Genomic DNA, 16,360 nt, shown 5'->3' on the forward strand with positions numbered 1-16,360 from the left:
GTTCCTGGGGGTGGAGCGGAAATCACATCATATTTGTCCTTGCCCTTGGAGCCCTTTCCCCACCTTGACACATAGTAGGGTTGCAGTACATGGCACACAGTAGGAGCTCTGCTTCCCAGAGAATAGCTTCCACCTCCTGGCTTGCCTTCTGGTAGATGAGCCAATTTAGAGATGATGAGCTGTTAATGCTCAATCATCTGGCTTCTCGTCAAAAATGTGGATTTGTTTCTCCAAGGTCACTGTTTCAAAGCCTCTTTCCATTCCCTCACTCCACGTGCTGCCAAGAGGAAGGACATGCAAATCAGGCAAACGAAAGCTGTTCCTGAGCCAGCTGCCTCCCCCAGCCTGAGCCTGAGTCCTTCAAGGCCCACCAAGGACTGCCTCCTCCTTTAGTCCTCCCTGGTCCTCTTTTACTGAGGGGGAGGGAATGAAAATGATCTTGAAAAATGACTCTTTCATGCCAAACTTTTGTGAACCATATTGTCAGAGCAACTTGAATTATACATATAACTCATGGCCTTGTTTTCTTAAATGATAAAATATGCAGTACTCTACTATAAAGTCCAACTGATTCTCACAGAATGCTTTCACTGCTTTTTGTCAAACTCTTGTGTCTGTAACCAACCTATGGTTGCAACAGATGAATGACAAGAATGTTGTAAATAACACAATTTTGTTTACACTCGTGGGTACAACCAAAGCAAAACCATAAAGATGTAAGTGAGAATTTCACTCATTCGTTGATGACATGAGTAACTCCTCTACAGAATCAGACAGTAGTTTTTTGCAAACTGGAAGAATATTTGCTTAATTTTTTGTACTCTTCATAACATAACAACTAAAGGTATGGCACATTTTTAGAATTACTTTTTTGAAGTATAATTGACACACAATAACTGTACGTGTTTAATGGGTGTTATTTGATACCTTGATGTATGTAAATACGCATTAAGCCATCACCACAATCAAGATAATGAATATATCAATCAACCCCAAATGTTCACTCACTGGCCTTGTTTTCCTGGTCATTTCTATACAGATGTCATCGACACTGCTGGTTATCTACCCAACATCCATTCTTTTCTTCCCTGACAACAGAACCTTAATTCTGATCAGGTTTCAGCCCCTCCCCAGCATGATCTGGGGGAAGGTCACCTCCAAGCCCAGGACCAAGTGTGGACCTGAATTAACCTAGGCCAATTGGTATGTGATATTCTCCTGGTACCTGGACCAGACATGTGACCTAAGTTGGCCAATCACACTACAAGGACTTCTGTTGCATGCTTAGGAGAAAGGATTTTTCCCCTCTCTTGCAGGATGCCCTTGCAAGGCATGATCTCAGTTGCCATTGGAAGCTGTCTTAGAACCATAGGAGAACCAGTTTAAGGTTGAAGTCAATGCTGAGAAGGTCCAAGCAGAAAGAGGGACCAAACTGGAGTGACTGATGGCAATGTTGGGTCCCTTTACTAGGCAGCATCTAAGCTGGTGCCCAGTGAGCCCTGCCTCCTAGTTGTCACACCTTTGCTTGATCCCCTCCCATTGAGTGTAGGGAGTACTTGTGACTTGTTTCTCACAGAATAGGACAATGGTGACGGGATGTCACTTCTGTGATTAAGTTATACAAGGCTGTAACTTCTGTCTTGCTAGCAGACTCTACTGCCTTCTCAGCTTGCACACTTTGATGAAACAAGTGGCCATGTTGGGCATTTCCACAGGGCAAGGCATTGGAGATAGCCTCCAGCCAGCAAGAAACTGAGGCCCTTCAAGGAACTGAATCCGACCAACAACCATGTGAGTTTGGAAGCAGATCCTTCCCTAGCCGACCCTTCAGATGACACCCCAGCCCTGGCCAACAACTTGACTACAGGCTTGTGAGAGCCCTTGAAGCAGAGGCAACCATCAAGGACTCCCAATTCAGAGATTGTGAGATAATAAATGTGCTGTGTTAAGCCAATAAATTAGGGGTAATTTGTTACAAAGCAATAGATAATTGATACACTTTCTTATCTCTAGGCTTTGAGTTATATGGGACAATCCATTTCCTTTGTACTCAGTCCTCTTAAGGTCCTGGTTTTCCATCACTTAAACCCAAGAGCATCCTTTTATGGCATGTCTCATCCCACTAGCACAGAAACTCCTCAAGGACAGAACTTCCATGTCCCCCTAGAGCCTCGCTGGTGTCATAACTCTATAAACTGTATGGATCAAGGAATTCTTGGCCCTCATTTTAGCCCATCTTCTGACAGTGCAACACAGGGACAATCCAAACAATGACACAAGACTCAGAAATAGATTAGACTTTCTCCTGGGTTACAAGTCATTTTTATTTAGCCAACAAGAGCTTATTAAGTGCCTGCTGTTTGCAGGCCCTCCACTGGATATTGGGGGGTTGGGGCGGAGAGAAAAAAATTTTTAAAGGGTGTAGTCCCAGCTCCTAGGGAGCCTGCAGTCATGCTAAGGATAGCAGAGGCATGAGAACATTAGAGTGTCTAGAAATATGTAACAAGTGCAGGTTAAGAGGGCACTTCAGTGGGAGCAGACAGGCTTCAGAGACAGACCTTGGAGTCAGATGAACAAATGCAGCTGACTGGGCAGCAGAGAGTTTCCCTGGGAAAGATTTTGGAAGGCTTCAGTTTCTGCCACAGCGATGGATGGTGGGTGTGGGGGGTCACAGGGGGAGCTGGCTGAGGGAAAACAGGACAACAGACAAGGAGCTGCACAGTAATCCAGGTTGTGGGCTACTTTAAAAGCTTTTGGGGGTGTCTCCTCAGCTCACGAGCACCCCCTCTTTGAGATTGCCTACCCTTCATAGCCAAGGTGGGTCAATCAGATTCTCCCTCTCCAGAGAATGAGGAATTGGCACTGCAGGATGCTGGTCAGTCTCTATACAGCTGTGAATGAGACATTGAAACCTGGGGGTTGTAGGTGGTCTGTCTGCAGAGAAGAGGGAAGAAAGACGGAGTCCTGCAGAGAGAGGACCATGCGGCAGCATCCCAGAGAAGGGGGCTAAAGATACCCTGCTGGGTTTTAGGAGAGAGACCCAGAGCCTGTCTGTCAGGGTCCCATTCCTTGGAGAACCCGGAGAATCCCTGCACACCTCTGGGTTCCGCCAGGCACACCTACGCCTGTGTCAGATTTATCTCCCTGCCATGTGGAGTCTCAGGGTGGATGCAGGTCTGGAGGGCCCAGGCAGGGCACAAGCCAGCACCCCAGCCAAGGTAACTGGGCCCTGAGAAATCCTTCTTTAGCCGGTATGTTTCAGAAATCTGAAACAGTCCTATAAAAAGCCAGATTCCCAGTTCCAGTTTTTTCTTTTTTCATTATAAGGCCTTGTATGCCCAGGCGCTCATTCCTGCTGGGCGTCTGATGGTGAGAACTGAGAAGAGGCTGCTGCTTTTCCAGAGCTTGGTTCCCAGGGCACCCCAGCCCCTACCCAGTTGGTGCGACATTTCATTCCTGGCTGACCCTGAGGATACTGACTGATTTTGCAGTAGTTAAGCTCCACACCCCTCCCCCCACCCTTCCGAAAGATTTCTCCAAAGTAACAGGGAATGGAGATGTGGGAGCTTTGGGGGAGATCAGAGAACGATAGCAAAGGCCACAGAAAGAGCTGTTTTCTGTAACTGTTGTTGCAAAACAAAATATCCCAAATAGCAACCATTTTATTATATTTCACAATTTTACCAGTCAGGAATTCAGGCGGGGCTTGTCCAGTGACTCTCCTGCTCCATGTGACATTGTGGTCACTCCATGATATTTAGCTAGCAGATGGGCTGGTCTGGAGGGTCCAAGACGGCTTCACTCACACGTCTGGTACCTGCGCTGACCTGCCCAAGATTCCCAGCCAAAAGCCCAGTAGGCTCGGAGCCTAGTTTGTCTGCTTCCACAGTTTTGCCCTCCTGCCCCTCGCCCACTCCAGCCCTCCTCTGCACCTCAGGAGGCTGACCCATAGGGACTCCACACCCGTGGGGACTGACCAGTAGGCTCTCAAACCTTCTAGCTTCCAGCTGGCTTTGGTAATTGGGGGGCCTATTGCCTGCTGGAGATCAGAGGGAGGGAGGAGATTCAGAGTATTTATTTTCCTGGCTGCGTCCCTGGACTGAGGGTCCTTGGTCCTCTCCCCTGGTGGGCTTGCTACAGACAGGACTCTCTGCTCCTGGGTCTGGGAACCACTCCCTGGTCTTAGCTTTGGGCTGAGGAAGATATTAGGTCTGAGGGTTGCAGCACCCTCCCTTGTATTTCCCCACCACACATTTATTAAACATCTTTCAAATTATCCTACTCACAGGTGCCATTTATTTCCTGTGAGATCTGACTGATACATTTGCGCTTAGTCATAGCACAAATAATGCTCATACTTACTGAGCCTTACTACATGCCAGGCCCTGTTCTAACTCCCCTACCTACATTAGCTCATGCAACATTCACAGAATCCTTATGAGGTAGTGCCTACTATTATTATCCCATCTCACAGATGAGGAAACCAAGGCACAGAGAGGTGCAGTAGCTTGCCTAAGGTTGCACAGCCACTAAGAGGCTGAGTTGGGAGCTGAACCCTGGCAGCCTGACACAAGTCCCTACTCCCACTGACTACTCTATATTGTAGGAAAAGTTCCTTTGAAAGAGCATCCTCTGTTTCCTCAAAGGCTCTCATCCAATTCAGAGCAAGGTTTGGGGGAGTTTTGAAAAACAAAACTATGCGATGAGATTTTTTTCTTCACTAGTAGTCCCTAGAAACTCCGGCAAGGCTTGGAGTTGACCTCCTAAAGGTGACCCTCCCCTAAAAATGCCCATAATTCTCCCCCTCAGTCATCAGACTGAGTCTATTTGCTCTCCCCTGTGTGGAGAGAGGGGAAGGCTGAGAAGCATGAGGAGGTAAGAGCCACTCAATGAGGCCCCCAGAGAGGCAAGCCAGACTGTACTATTTGGGGGCAATAGGTTGAAGGGTTTACCTCTTCATCCCTACAGCCCTGCCATAGCTGGCCATCCTCCAGACCTAGGGAAGAGTGGAAGGCAGAGGGAGGGGCTGCAACCATGGACAGCCTGGACTCTCTGGATGAAAACTAGCAGAAACCTGACTCAGACTGTGCTTGAGCTTTTAAAAAAGGAAAAGAAAATACAAAGGACTGTATGTGTTCTTGTACCTAATGGTGCAGCTGGCTTTAAGCATATCAGAATCTAGGCCTCGAAGGATGTCACTAGGACATAGTCTGTCTCTGCATTGCTTTCCTCCAACTTGGCTGTCTTCTTGAGTACATGGTGGCCCAGGTGGCTATTGGGCTGCCCCAAGTTTATACTCCCCCAGCTTAAGGCTGGCTTGGGATGGGGGGCAGACTGCTGGAATTCCCTGACATTGCCAACAAAAGTCTCAAGGAGGGATCTTATTGGCCCAGCCTTGGTCACATGCTCATCACTGGACCTGGTAAGGTGTAACTGGAAAAAGTGAGATTATCCACAGTTCAGATCAGCCTAGAAGGACCTGAAAGACTGTTTTAGGTGCCAGAGTTGGATAGATATTCTCCCTGAGATCCAGGGAGGCCTGGGAGTGGCCTAATGGCACTCTGGAGTGTCATCTCATTTATACTCATCACTTTTACAGATGAGCAAGCAGAGGTACAGAGGGCAAAGGGGCCTCCGGATGCTTTTACCAGAGCTCTGGACTTCAGTCCTGCCTGCACCTCAATTTGCTGCGTGTCCTCGGGCAAGTTACCTCTGCTCTTTAAGTTTCAGTTTCCTTATCTGGAAATAAAGGTGTTGGACAAGTGGGTCTCAACTGGGATGAGTTTGGCCCGCAGGGGAATTTGGCACTGTCTGGAGACATTTTTGGTTGTTACAAGAAGAGGGCATCTAGTGGATAGAGGCCATGGATGATGCTAAACGTCCTACAATGCACGGGACAGCTCCAACAACAAACCATCGTCTGGCCCCAAACACCAATAGTGCCAAGGCTGAGAAACCCTGCACTAGACAGAGGTCACCCTGTAGAGTCCAGTCCTGAGCAGTCACTGTGAAATGCTCTGAGGGCAGCCCTGGCTGAGGAGGCATTTTTGAGGGCCCGGGGATTTAGAAGAGAGGTCTTCAGGCCCCACCAGAGTTGCTGTAGATGTGGTAATTGTGCAAGCTGACTGGCTTTCTCCCTTTGCTCTCATCTAGGTGTGGTACCCAGAATAGAGGAATTCGATGCCTAGCTTGTTGGATAAAGACTTCCTTGCTAGATAGTGAGTTCACTGTCAGTGGCGGCATTCAAGAGGAGGCAGCGTGGCCACCTAACAGAGATGTGGAGGAGGCGCCCTACCTCTGGTCTGAGGTTGCAGCTGGGCTATTTTGAGGCTCTTTCAGGCAGGAGGTAAGGCGGGAGAGTGCCCTGCATAGAGCTCTTGGCCTCCCCACCTGCCAGTCGGCAGCAGTAGGAGCTCCTTCCTTCCCACGCGACTCCTGGCCAAGTTGGAACTTTTCTAAGTTTTTCTCCCGGGTCTCCGGGAGCCGCCGGAGCGGCGGAGGCAGAACCCCTGCGCTGGGCGCCCGCTCCCGGCGCCTCGGCCCAACACCGCCTGCCGCCAAGCCCGGCCCCGGGGGCGCGGCCGCCGGGGCTTCCGTGTGCCCCAAAGGGGCTCCGGGCCTCAAGCCGCCGCCGAAAGGCTTTTGACAAAAAACTCTTGACCACCAAGGCCAGCCTCTTCCTGAAAGCCCCGCTCGCTCCGATACAGGAAGTAAAAGGGAGCGAGCGCCCCAGAGCGCGGCGGCGGGGGCGGCAGCGGCGGGGGCGGCGGCGGCGGCTTCCCGACTCTGCGCGGGGCTGGCGGCAGTGCCCGCCCGGGCCCTTCCCCAGGGCAGCACCAGGGGCATGCGGGCGCCTGGGGCCCGGCGGCCCGCGCCGCCCGGCGCCTGAGCCCCAGCATTCACCGTCCGGAGCTGCCGGCGGCATGATCCGACGGGCCGGGGCGCCCGCGCGCGCGGACCCCGCGGGGTAAGTCCGGGGCCGGCGCCCCTCCTCCCTCGGTGCCCCCGGGTCCCGCTGGGCCCGCGTCCCTCCCGCTCCCTTGCCCCTCCCCTCCCCCGGGAGTGCTCGGAGCTCCCGGAGGAGCCCCAGACGCGGGACCTAGGGGTGTCGGGCTGAGACCGAACCCCTGGCCACGGCCAAGGCCAGTCCCCGGTTCTGCGCGGAAAGGAGCGGCCCTGATACCTTTTCAGGACCTGGAGACTTGGCTAAAATTTTAAGCCCTGACGTCGCTCGCGGGAAAACCAGCCGGCACTTTTGCGGGCTAGGCGGGCGGGTGCCAGAACGGCGTCTCTACTGGTCAGAGCCCGCGCGGTGGGGTTGTGCGGACGCGCCCTCACCCCTCACCCGCCTCCCCTCCTCCCCAGGCCTCCCCGGTCCCCGGCTCCTGTCCCGCCTGAACTTTAGATGCAGTCACTCGCGGCCGGGACCCCGCCAGCCTCCCTCACCCGCTGCCCTGCCTGCGCCCTAGCGCGCGTCCTCGGGTCTGGGCTCTCCGCTGGGCATGGGGCGGGGGACCAGGGTCCCCGTATCTTTGGACACTTGCGGCCCAAAAGCTGACCAACTGACCTAGATCGAGGAAGCACAGGGTCCCCTCCCCCATCCTTCTAGTGGATCTAAGGACAGTGACCTTCGGACCGGCCTTTGCGAAGCCTGGGGCTTGGGGAGGGTCCAGAGCGCACGAGCTTCGCGTGGCCTTCGGGATCCCCCGGGGAGAAGGCGCAGCTTGGAATGCGTGAAGCCCGAACCGGTTTGGGAACTGGCTTTCGAGAGGGGTCTCTAGTGTCTGATTTTATGTCCCCCACCCCCACGTCGCAAACTCGGACTTCTGGACGTTGCTCAGAGCTGCGCTCCGCGGAGTAGATTCCCCCGCCCCGCCCAGCCCAGCCCAGCCCAGCCCAGCCCAGCCGGCATCCCGGGAAGATTCAGTGGGTTGAGGAGGCTTCAGTTCAGAGGCAGATTCCTGGGAAAGTCTCTTAGAACCTTTCTGGGTGCCAGTGTTGATGGGCGCCCCCGGGGAAGCCAGACCCGGCTTTTTGGTTTAAAAGTCCCGGGCTACTTCTGTGGTGGAAACCCAGCTGCTGTCTGGCCTAGCTCAGTGACCTCAGCTCCCAGGGCCTCAGTTCTCTGCTGTGTAAAACAGACGGTTGGGCTGATCTTGTGCAGTCCCAAATTGGGGGGCAGCTGGAGGTGACTGGCTCCCACTCTAGCAGGAGGGGTGGCCTAGTGGGACCTGTAAGCGCAACTGGATCTGAATGCCTCCTTCCTCCCCGCTCCCCGTTGCTGCCAGATCTGGGAAGTTCTGCCTGGATGCTTTCCCTTGAAAATGGAAAGACAAATGCCATCCGCCTGGAGGAACTGGAAATTCTGTTGGGGAAGGGGTCCCCTCAGGGGCAAGTATCTACCACACCCAGTATTGATGGGTGGAGATAGAAGGAGTTTCCCAGGGAAGAAGGGGAGGTGAGGGGCCAGGGTCCTGATCTACTTTCCATATTTCCCCCAGGGATGACCTCACCTTACCCACTTCCTCTTGCCTTTCTTTGTTCATTACTGGGCCAGTTACTTAACCTCTCTGCACCTCAGTTTATCTATAAAATAAAGATAAGTAATAGTAACTACCTCTTAGACTTCTTTTGAAGATTAAATGAGATAATGCATAAAAATTTTTGCACATTATAGGGCAAACTTTTAATAGTTAGTAGTACTATTGTTATCATTTGTTGAGTGTAGCCCCTCTGCTTGTCAGCTGTTTAACCTTGGACAAGAGACCTGGCCTTTGCCTCATCTACAAATTGGGGTAATCATAACACCTACTTCATAGGATTGTTATCAGGATTGGATGAGTTAATATTTAAGGTAATTATTTAAGTCAGTATCTAATATTAAGGGTTAATACACCAGTTCAAGCCTGCTTAAAACAGTGTCTGGCATATCCTTAGATGAATATTGGTTTGTTACTAAAAAGATTGCTTTATTTAAGAGGACCTTTGGGGTTGGAAGATTTCCTAGATAATATCTCATGTAACCTTGCACCCAGTACAGGAGTCCCTTTAACAACATTCCTGAAAGGCACTTGTATCCCTCCAGTGATGGAGAGCTTGCCACCACTGTGGCAGTGTTTCTGACAAGCAGATACTTGAGAAAGGAATCCCTGAACCTGAGATGCCATCTTCCTCCCCCTAACTTCTACCATAAGAAACTGTTCAGAGGAGCCCAATCCTTCTTGAATCTTAAATACTAGAAGGCAGTTCTCAGACCCCTGCACCCTCTGTTCCCCAGGCTGCACATCTACTTGTGTTCCAGTGCGCGAAGGTGACGAGGAGCAATCATCTATGACCCGTCACCCCCAGACTGCCCTCAGAGGCCCCCCAGCCTGGGTCCTGAGTCCTCAGCTGAGCTCATCTCTCCACCTGGCTCCCAAAGCCCCCTCCTTCTTGCTGGCAAGAGATGGCTGTCCAGACAGATGGGGAAATGTCTCCCACCCCACAGTCAGGGGCTAGGATCGGGTCACTTGGATGTCAGCCCCCTGGAATAGGAGTGTGAGGATCTTGGCAAGCAGGCTCTGTCTACCTGTTGAAAATCCCTGCTGGGGAGAAAGAAAATGCAGACTGCCCAGGACTCTGGGCACAGACACTTTTCCCCCTCCATTCATTCAAGTTTCATTCAACAGATAGTACCTGCCCTATTAGGTGGAGGTGGGGGCCCAGCCTTAAACCAAGCCCCTGCTGGCTTGCAGCTGACCTTCCCAGAAGAGGACGGAAAATCAAGGTTAGGGGTATTCTGGGGCTGTTCTGGAGCAGGTGGTCTGAGAAGACCACTCCAGGAAGATGGTGTTTAGCTGAGGCCTGAAGGAAGTGGGGAGAGTGAGTCAAGTCCCTGGGGGGCGGGGGGGGGTGTGGTTGGTGAGGCCAGTGAGGCTGGAGCAGAGTGTGGGAGAAGAGGGTAGGAAAAGGCTGGTGGGGGCAGGGGGTAGACTTTGAAGGGTGCTCTGAGTTGGTAGGGGGGGCACAGGTGGGGTTTGCATGGAGCGATGGCCTGATTTAGATTTGGGCAGTAGTGAGGACAGACTGCAGGTGGAACAGAAGCAGAGAAACCTGCAGGGAGGCCCCTGTGGTGGCAGGGAAAGAGGGCTGGGGCCAGGGTGGAGCGGGCAGTGGAGACCGGAACAGTTGGAGCCACAGGATTAGCTGGTGGGTTGGAGGTAAGGGGGGGGACAGAGGCATCGAGATGTTGCTGGGGAATCCGTGACTGCCAAGCGGCTGGACGCCGTACTGAGTGGCGGAGTTGCTGAGGACACGTGTTTGATAATTTGAGGGTCTGTTAATATTTTCCACTCTTGGAAAAAATTTGGCCATCACAGACTTCACCCAATCGCCTAATATGATGACAAGGAAACGGAGGCCCAGAAAGAGGAAGTGCCTTACCTAAGGCCATGGGAGCTGGGCCTGGAACTTGGGTCTCCAGAGCCTTGGGCCTGCAAGGGGCTGCCTGGGCTAGGCCCCAGGGTTGGGAGAGCCCTGGCTTTCTGCCTCCTGCCTGACATAATGAATACAAGGGTCCTGCTGACCCCTGTGAGGAGCCCCTCAAGCACTCCAGTCCCTAAGACAGGGGCTCTTCCGGGGTGGGGGCCACCCAGAACAGGATCCGGTGATGAATTCAGGATCCCGGCCACTGCTCTGCTCACTGACCTGGGCTTTTTTGCCTTCAGGGACTAATGCTCCCAGGTGGTCCTGGCTGGAGCTCAGCTGGGATAGCCATCCCCTTCCAGACCTAAAAGAGATTCTGGCCCACAGGAGGAAAAAGACTGGGCATCAGCTTAAGCCTTCACTCCAGGCCCTGAGAAGCCCCCGTGTACCCCTGGGAAGCATGTAGGTAGGAGTGCAGGGGGCTGGGGTATGGGTCCTCTTGGGATCGGGGAGTCTCAGCACATTTGCCCATGGGCCCTCCTTCTCATCTCCCCTACTTGACAGGCCTGGGTTCCTATTTAGTGCCCTTTCTTGAGGCAGTAAGTGATTAGATGTTTACAGTACAATGAGGAGACCTGCATTTTAATCCAGGAGATCAGGAAATCAAAACAGAAACCAACCAGGAATGGGTGTGATATTTGAAGGGAGCACCCATCCAGGGCACTTCGGTGCCCTCTCAGGCCTCCCGGGAGCTCCATTTCACAGACAGGAGCCTGAGCTGGCCTGCGGCACCTCTCAGCCCCGGGCTGGAGCAGAGGGCAGGAAAGAATGAGTGACAGACAACCACAAACTCTGTCCTTCCAGTCCCCTCACGGATTCCATCTGTCACGGCGAGGTTCTCTGTTGAGTGAGAGTCTCGACCACTAGCTTCTGTCATGCAGGCAGTGACAAATGAGCAGAACTGGGTGGGCAACAGTGAAGAGGGGAAGGCGAGGCCAGCTCAGAGTGGGGAAGTGTCCGGCAAAGGCTTAGAGGCTTTTACCAGCTCAGAGGTGTCTCCTTTTTTGAATACTCAAAAAACATTGCACAAACTACTTATTTGCCTAGTGATTGTAGAGAAGCCAAAAGCCCTTTAAAATATTATGTCACCTACTTAGATTATAAATTTCCAATTAAAAGGGATCAGAACCTTTAGTTCCATCTTTCTGTCCTGCACACAGTTGGCACCCACGAAGTGCTTGAAGACGGTGGTGTACTGAACAGAATTCTAAAAATTGCCTGGCAGCTTTCTCTTTTGTGTCCTGAAGCACCTGAACTTGTGGAAGTGTTTGCAAGGCAGCCCAGACCTCTGGCATGGGGGTGGGGCCCAGAGCTGGCAGGTGAGGTGACCAACTCCTCTTCTACAGCAGGTGGTGAGCCCCAGGCCACCACATCCCATCCCCAGTCTGGACCGAGGAGCAGAGGATTTGAGCAGGGACCCCACTCTCTTCATTTTATCCTCCCCAGCTGTGTCCCTCACTCCTATGGGAAAGAGGCTGGAGAAGGTGAAGCTGATCTGGATCACAAATAGATATGCATCCTCGGTCAAAAGAATGGGGTCAGCCACGTGGACAGGATCTGGGGGAAACCTGACTGGTCACAGGTCCCAAATGAAGGTCTGTGGTCCCCTGAGAAACTGGAACAATAAGGTGTTGTTATTGCGTGATGTGTGTGTGTGTGTGCCTATCAGCCAAGGTTGCCAAACTATCTTTTCTTGGGTAGAACTGTCCCTTATTCTGAGATTAGGTCTTTCTGATGTATTAAGCCTCCTTTCTTTTATAAAATGATTGGGCATGTTGATAGTGGTTGTTAACTTTTAATGTCTTTTTGGCAAAATTAAAAGTTGTGGAAGGAAAGTCTGAGAAACCCTGCTCTTGCTGCTTCAGTGGAATTTATCCATTTTGTGTCCCCTTCATCCCCTCTCCCGTCCCTGCCACACCTGGCAGTCAGAGTTGACCTAATTGTATTGTCCTTTGCCGATTCGGAAGATGCTTGGGGACTTGCATGCTGCAGGACATCAGTAGGTTTGGAGGAGATCTCTGGAGTCCCGTGCCTTCTGGTGATTTGGGATTGTACTCCAGAGAGCAAGTCCCTTCCTCTCCCTGGGCCTCAGTTTCCCCATCTGAGAAATGAAGTCAATGATCTCTAAGGACCCCGCTCAGTCTCACACTCAGTGATTCCCCAAATTACTAGCCGACAGGCAGCAGAAGCTGGTATCCTGGAGCAATGTTGGAGTGCCGGGCGGAGATGAGGCAGCTCTTCTTCCCTCTGATAGAACAGTCTAGAATGCACTTTCATAAGAAGCAAAGACCCAGAAAGAAGACTTCTGGGTCATCACCCTGACCAAGTGACTGGAAGAAAATGTTTTTTCATGCAGTAGGGTGATTTCTGAAAAACTAGTTTTGAAAAAAGTGTGTTGGTTTTGGGAGCCCACTTTGGGGAGGGGCTACTGGCTTCCTGGAAGCACTTGCTGCCTGGACGGGGAATTGGGAAGGTGATGTTGCAGTGGCCTCTCTGAGTGTGACCGGATCCGTGAGTGGCACCTGCTCTGGCCGTTTGGTGTGGGAGCCGTGGAGATGCGGAGGAGGCGGCACACAGCCTGGGGTTCTTGGCTGGGAAGGCTGCCCCTGGCAGAGTTTGAGAGGGACTAGGTCCAAGGGAAGTCCCAGTAAGGAAGGGATCAGGCAGGCCCCTGAGCTGCGGGGAGGGGCTCCCTGCCAGGCAGGCCAGGCCTTCCCACGGCACACCCAGTGCGGCCCCAGGACAGCCAGCCCATCCCTGTGCCGGGGGAGGGGGAGGGCAGATGACACAGTGTGTCTGCTCCCCTAGCCCCCAAACCTGCCACACACACACACACACACACACACACACACACACACACACACGAACACACAGTGTTATGCAGTGAAACCAGTCCCTTCCCTCCTGCCAGCATGGCCTTGAAGGAGAAGGGGCTGGGAGCCCTTCCCTGAGCCCTGGTGTCCACAGGGCAGTGGGAGGGCCCTACTGACTCCATGCTCGTGTGGCCCTCAGCCTCTGGCCTTTGATAGAAGAATCTGGAAGCCGCCACCATGGCCGCTGCCTGTCTCTCCCCACCTGCCCTGGAGGCCCCGTGCAGCCTCAGGCGCTCTCCTTTCCGGGGCTTGGGGCTCGGAGGAAGCTGCCCCCGTGGCTGGAACAGTTCTGGTGGTGGCAGAGCCCCTAGTCCGATCTCACCAGTAGTCCCTGAGGGCACCCCTACCTGAATCTGTACCTGTTTGAAAGAACCAACCAGCCTGCTAGGAAATGTCAGTTCCCTTTTAGAAGAAACGGCCCAGGGAGCGAGTGGTTGTGGTCAAGGGCCGTCGCCGTCTTGTAAGCAGCAGCAGCAGCGCACACTCAGGCCACATCCTATGGGGTAATGGCGCCAGCCCGAGGACAAGGCCCCGTGGTGTCCTCTCTCCTGGGCCCAGGCACAGTGAGAGTTCCCCCAAATCCTGCGTCCACCTGCAAACCTGGTTTCCAGTGAGGTCGCGATTTCAGGGGAAGGAGGCCATGGTGGGGAGGGACTGCCCTGGAGGGGCTTTCTTAGGGGGCCCTTCCCCCCAAAACATGGCCCCCATTTCATCACTGACTCTGGGGTCTTTATCAAAGCCAAGAACTTCTTATTCCCTGGTTAGGAGTTGGTACTTCAAATGCCGCACATCTGACTCCTTGACTGACATTCAATACGAGGTGTCGGGGCTGATGAAAAAGCCTTTTTTCTGAAGACAGAAGGAGGAGAAGAAACCATGGAGGGGGACAGCCCAGGAGAAGGAGAGGAGATCGCAGAGGCAGCAAAGGTTTTCCCAGGGCTAGATTATACCCTGGATTATTAAATGTGCATCTTCACCCACTTCCAGGGACCAGAGAAATAAGGGACTTTGCATCTAAAATTCACCATCTGCCAATCTCTGGCTAATCCTCCGGCAAGCCCTCAAGAAGGAAGACACTGGGGACCTTTTTCCCCAACCGCCATGGCCCCAGCCTCCTTAATCTCAATCAGTGTCAGAGATGGACACTGTACATTTCTCCAGGGATACTGCAGTTCAAAGCAAGGACTTAACTCTCTACCAGTGGCACCTGGTGACAGCATTTATTATGCTTGCTTCCTTCCATTCTTGACATTTTGACAGAGCATCCATCTAAAACATATTCAGGGGTTCTTTTCCCAGTGAATGTCTTCCTCATCCACCCTTACCTGTCCATCCATACACCTAGCTTTCCGTCTCTCCATCCATTTATCCATCCATCTATCCTCCCATCCATGCACCCATCCATTTATCGAACATTTGTTGGACATCTAGGTGTTTCTAGTTTATCTACTGGGGAAATAAGAGAAATATGCACATAATTATAGTATAGAGGACTGTATTAAAAAGTCACGAGGCTCTAGTACACTTGGCTGTAGTGAGCAGGAAGGACTCCCTGGCAGAGGTGGCATCTGCGTTGGGTCTTAAAGGATGAGTAGGATTTTAACAGTGGAAATCGGGCATATACAGGGAAGGATATCCTAGATAGGCAGAGAATGAAGTGGGGAAGTGGGAGAGGACAGGTTGTGTGTGGAAGCCTTGAAGAGCCTGGTCAGGGGACAGGGAAAAAGGGTTCTTTGTGTGATGGGCCTAGAAAGGGAATTGGGGCCCACTTGGGTACCGGTGGGAGAGCTGGATTTTACCGCGGTGGTGAAGACCATGGGTCTGCTCTCCCACTTAGAGCTGGGCAACCCTGGATAAGTCCCTGCACCTATACTTGCCAGGATACCCTCCTCCTCGTCCTCTGCCTGGTGGGCAACCATCTCTGCCTCACAGGGTCGTTACATGAGAGGATGTTCTTAATTACTTGGGCCATGAGACCAGGTGGGGGTTGCTACCTGTGTGTGTGTGTGTGTGTGTGTGTGTGTGTGTGTGTGTGTGTGGTGTGTATGTGCTACTGATTTTCAAAAAAAAATTTTTATACATGAAAATGTTCACACAAAGACACGTAAAAATAGTGAAATTTAAATCATCACACTTTCATCTCTTTAAGGCTGCACCCAGTCCAAGCGCATGTTTGGTTTATTTACATCTTTGGTGTACAGTTTTGATCTGTGTGTGTATGTTAATTTGTGCTCCTCTTTTTTCACTGTTATTTCCTATACGTATTTCTACATGCCACACTGTGGTTGTATGTTGCCTATTTATCATCTTTGGTGGCCTTATATTATGATCTTTTAATGATTAGAGTTGGCATGGACTCATGTCAAGTTTTTTCCAGGTCCCTTCTGTTTTAAATGAAGCTCCCGAAAACTTATATGAGTCTAGGGTTTGGGGACCATTTCCTTGAGCTCTATCACCATCTTGGAGTATTTGAGTTCAGGGGTGAAGCAAAACCTCTAGATTGGCCCCCTGAATTTTAGTTGGATGTAAATTTTAGCTAAACACTTCTCAGTTTCCTTGCAGCTAGACGTGGCCATGTGATCAAGTTTAGACAGTTAAATATGTGGGGAGTAAAATTTGCTTGGTGATTTCCTTAAAGAAAAGAGTCATACCTTTATTTTCCTCTTTCCTGTTGTCTGAAATATAGACATGATGGCTGGAGTTGAAGCAGCCGTCTTGGACTCTGAAGTAAACTTGAGAATGGAAGCTGAGTAGAGCAACAATATAATAAGGGTCTCAGACATATTGGTGCTTCATCTCAGTCCTGCACTACTTACCTAGACTTGTACACGGGAGAGGAATGCATATCAACCTTATTTAAATCACTGTTATTTTAGATTTTCTATCACAGACAAACTTAATCTTTACTAACACACAAAGAAATTTATCTCTTGTTACATAGCACCAGGTTATATTCCAGAAGTACTAAAGCTACTTTGCAGGGCGACCTGCAAGCCTTTATTTCTTAGTGGAGACGGGAAGGA

The 16,360-nt window shown here is 51.7% G+C and overlaps 1 protein-coding gene across 3 annotated transcripts in view; it reads left to right on the plus strand.

Moving 5' to 3' along the window:
* Positions 1–6,419: 6,419 nt before the first annotated feature.
* RIN3 (Ras and Rab interactor 3) overlaps positions 6,420–16,360 on the plus strand; it is a 104,552-nt gene continuing 94,611 nt past the window's right edge. Inside the window, exon 1 of one of the 3 annotated variants that reach the window (XM_032482542.1) lies at positions 6,420–6,967. In XM_032482542.1, the coding sequence (XP_032338433.1) occupies positions 6,924–6,967 (44 nt within the window). In that variant the 5' untranslated portion in view covers positions 6,420–6,923. The remainder of the gene's footprint in view (positions 6,968–16,360) is intronic. The other 2 variants (XM_032482543.1, XR_004320903.1) reach the window with 2 other exon arrangements.

Source organism: Camelus ferus, chromosome 6, assembly GCF_009834535.1.
Source record: "Camelus ferus isolate YT-003-E chromosome 6, BCGSAC_Cfer_1.0, whole genome shotgun sequence".
Classification (NCBI taxonomy): domain Eukaryota; kingdom Metazoa; phylum Chordata; class Mammalia; order Artiodactyla; family Camelidae; genus Camelus; species Camelus ferus.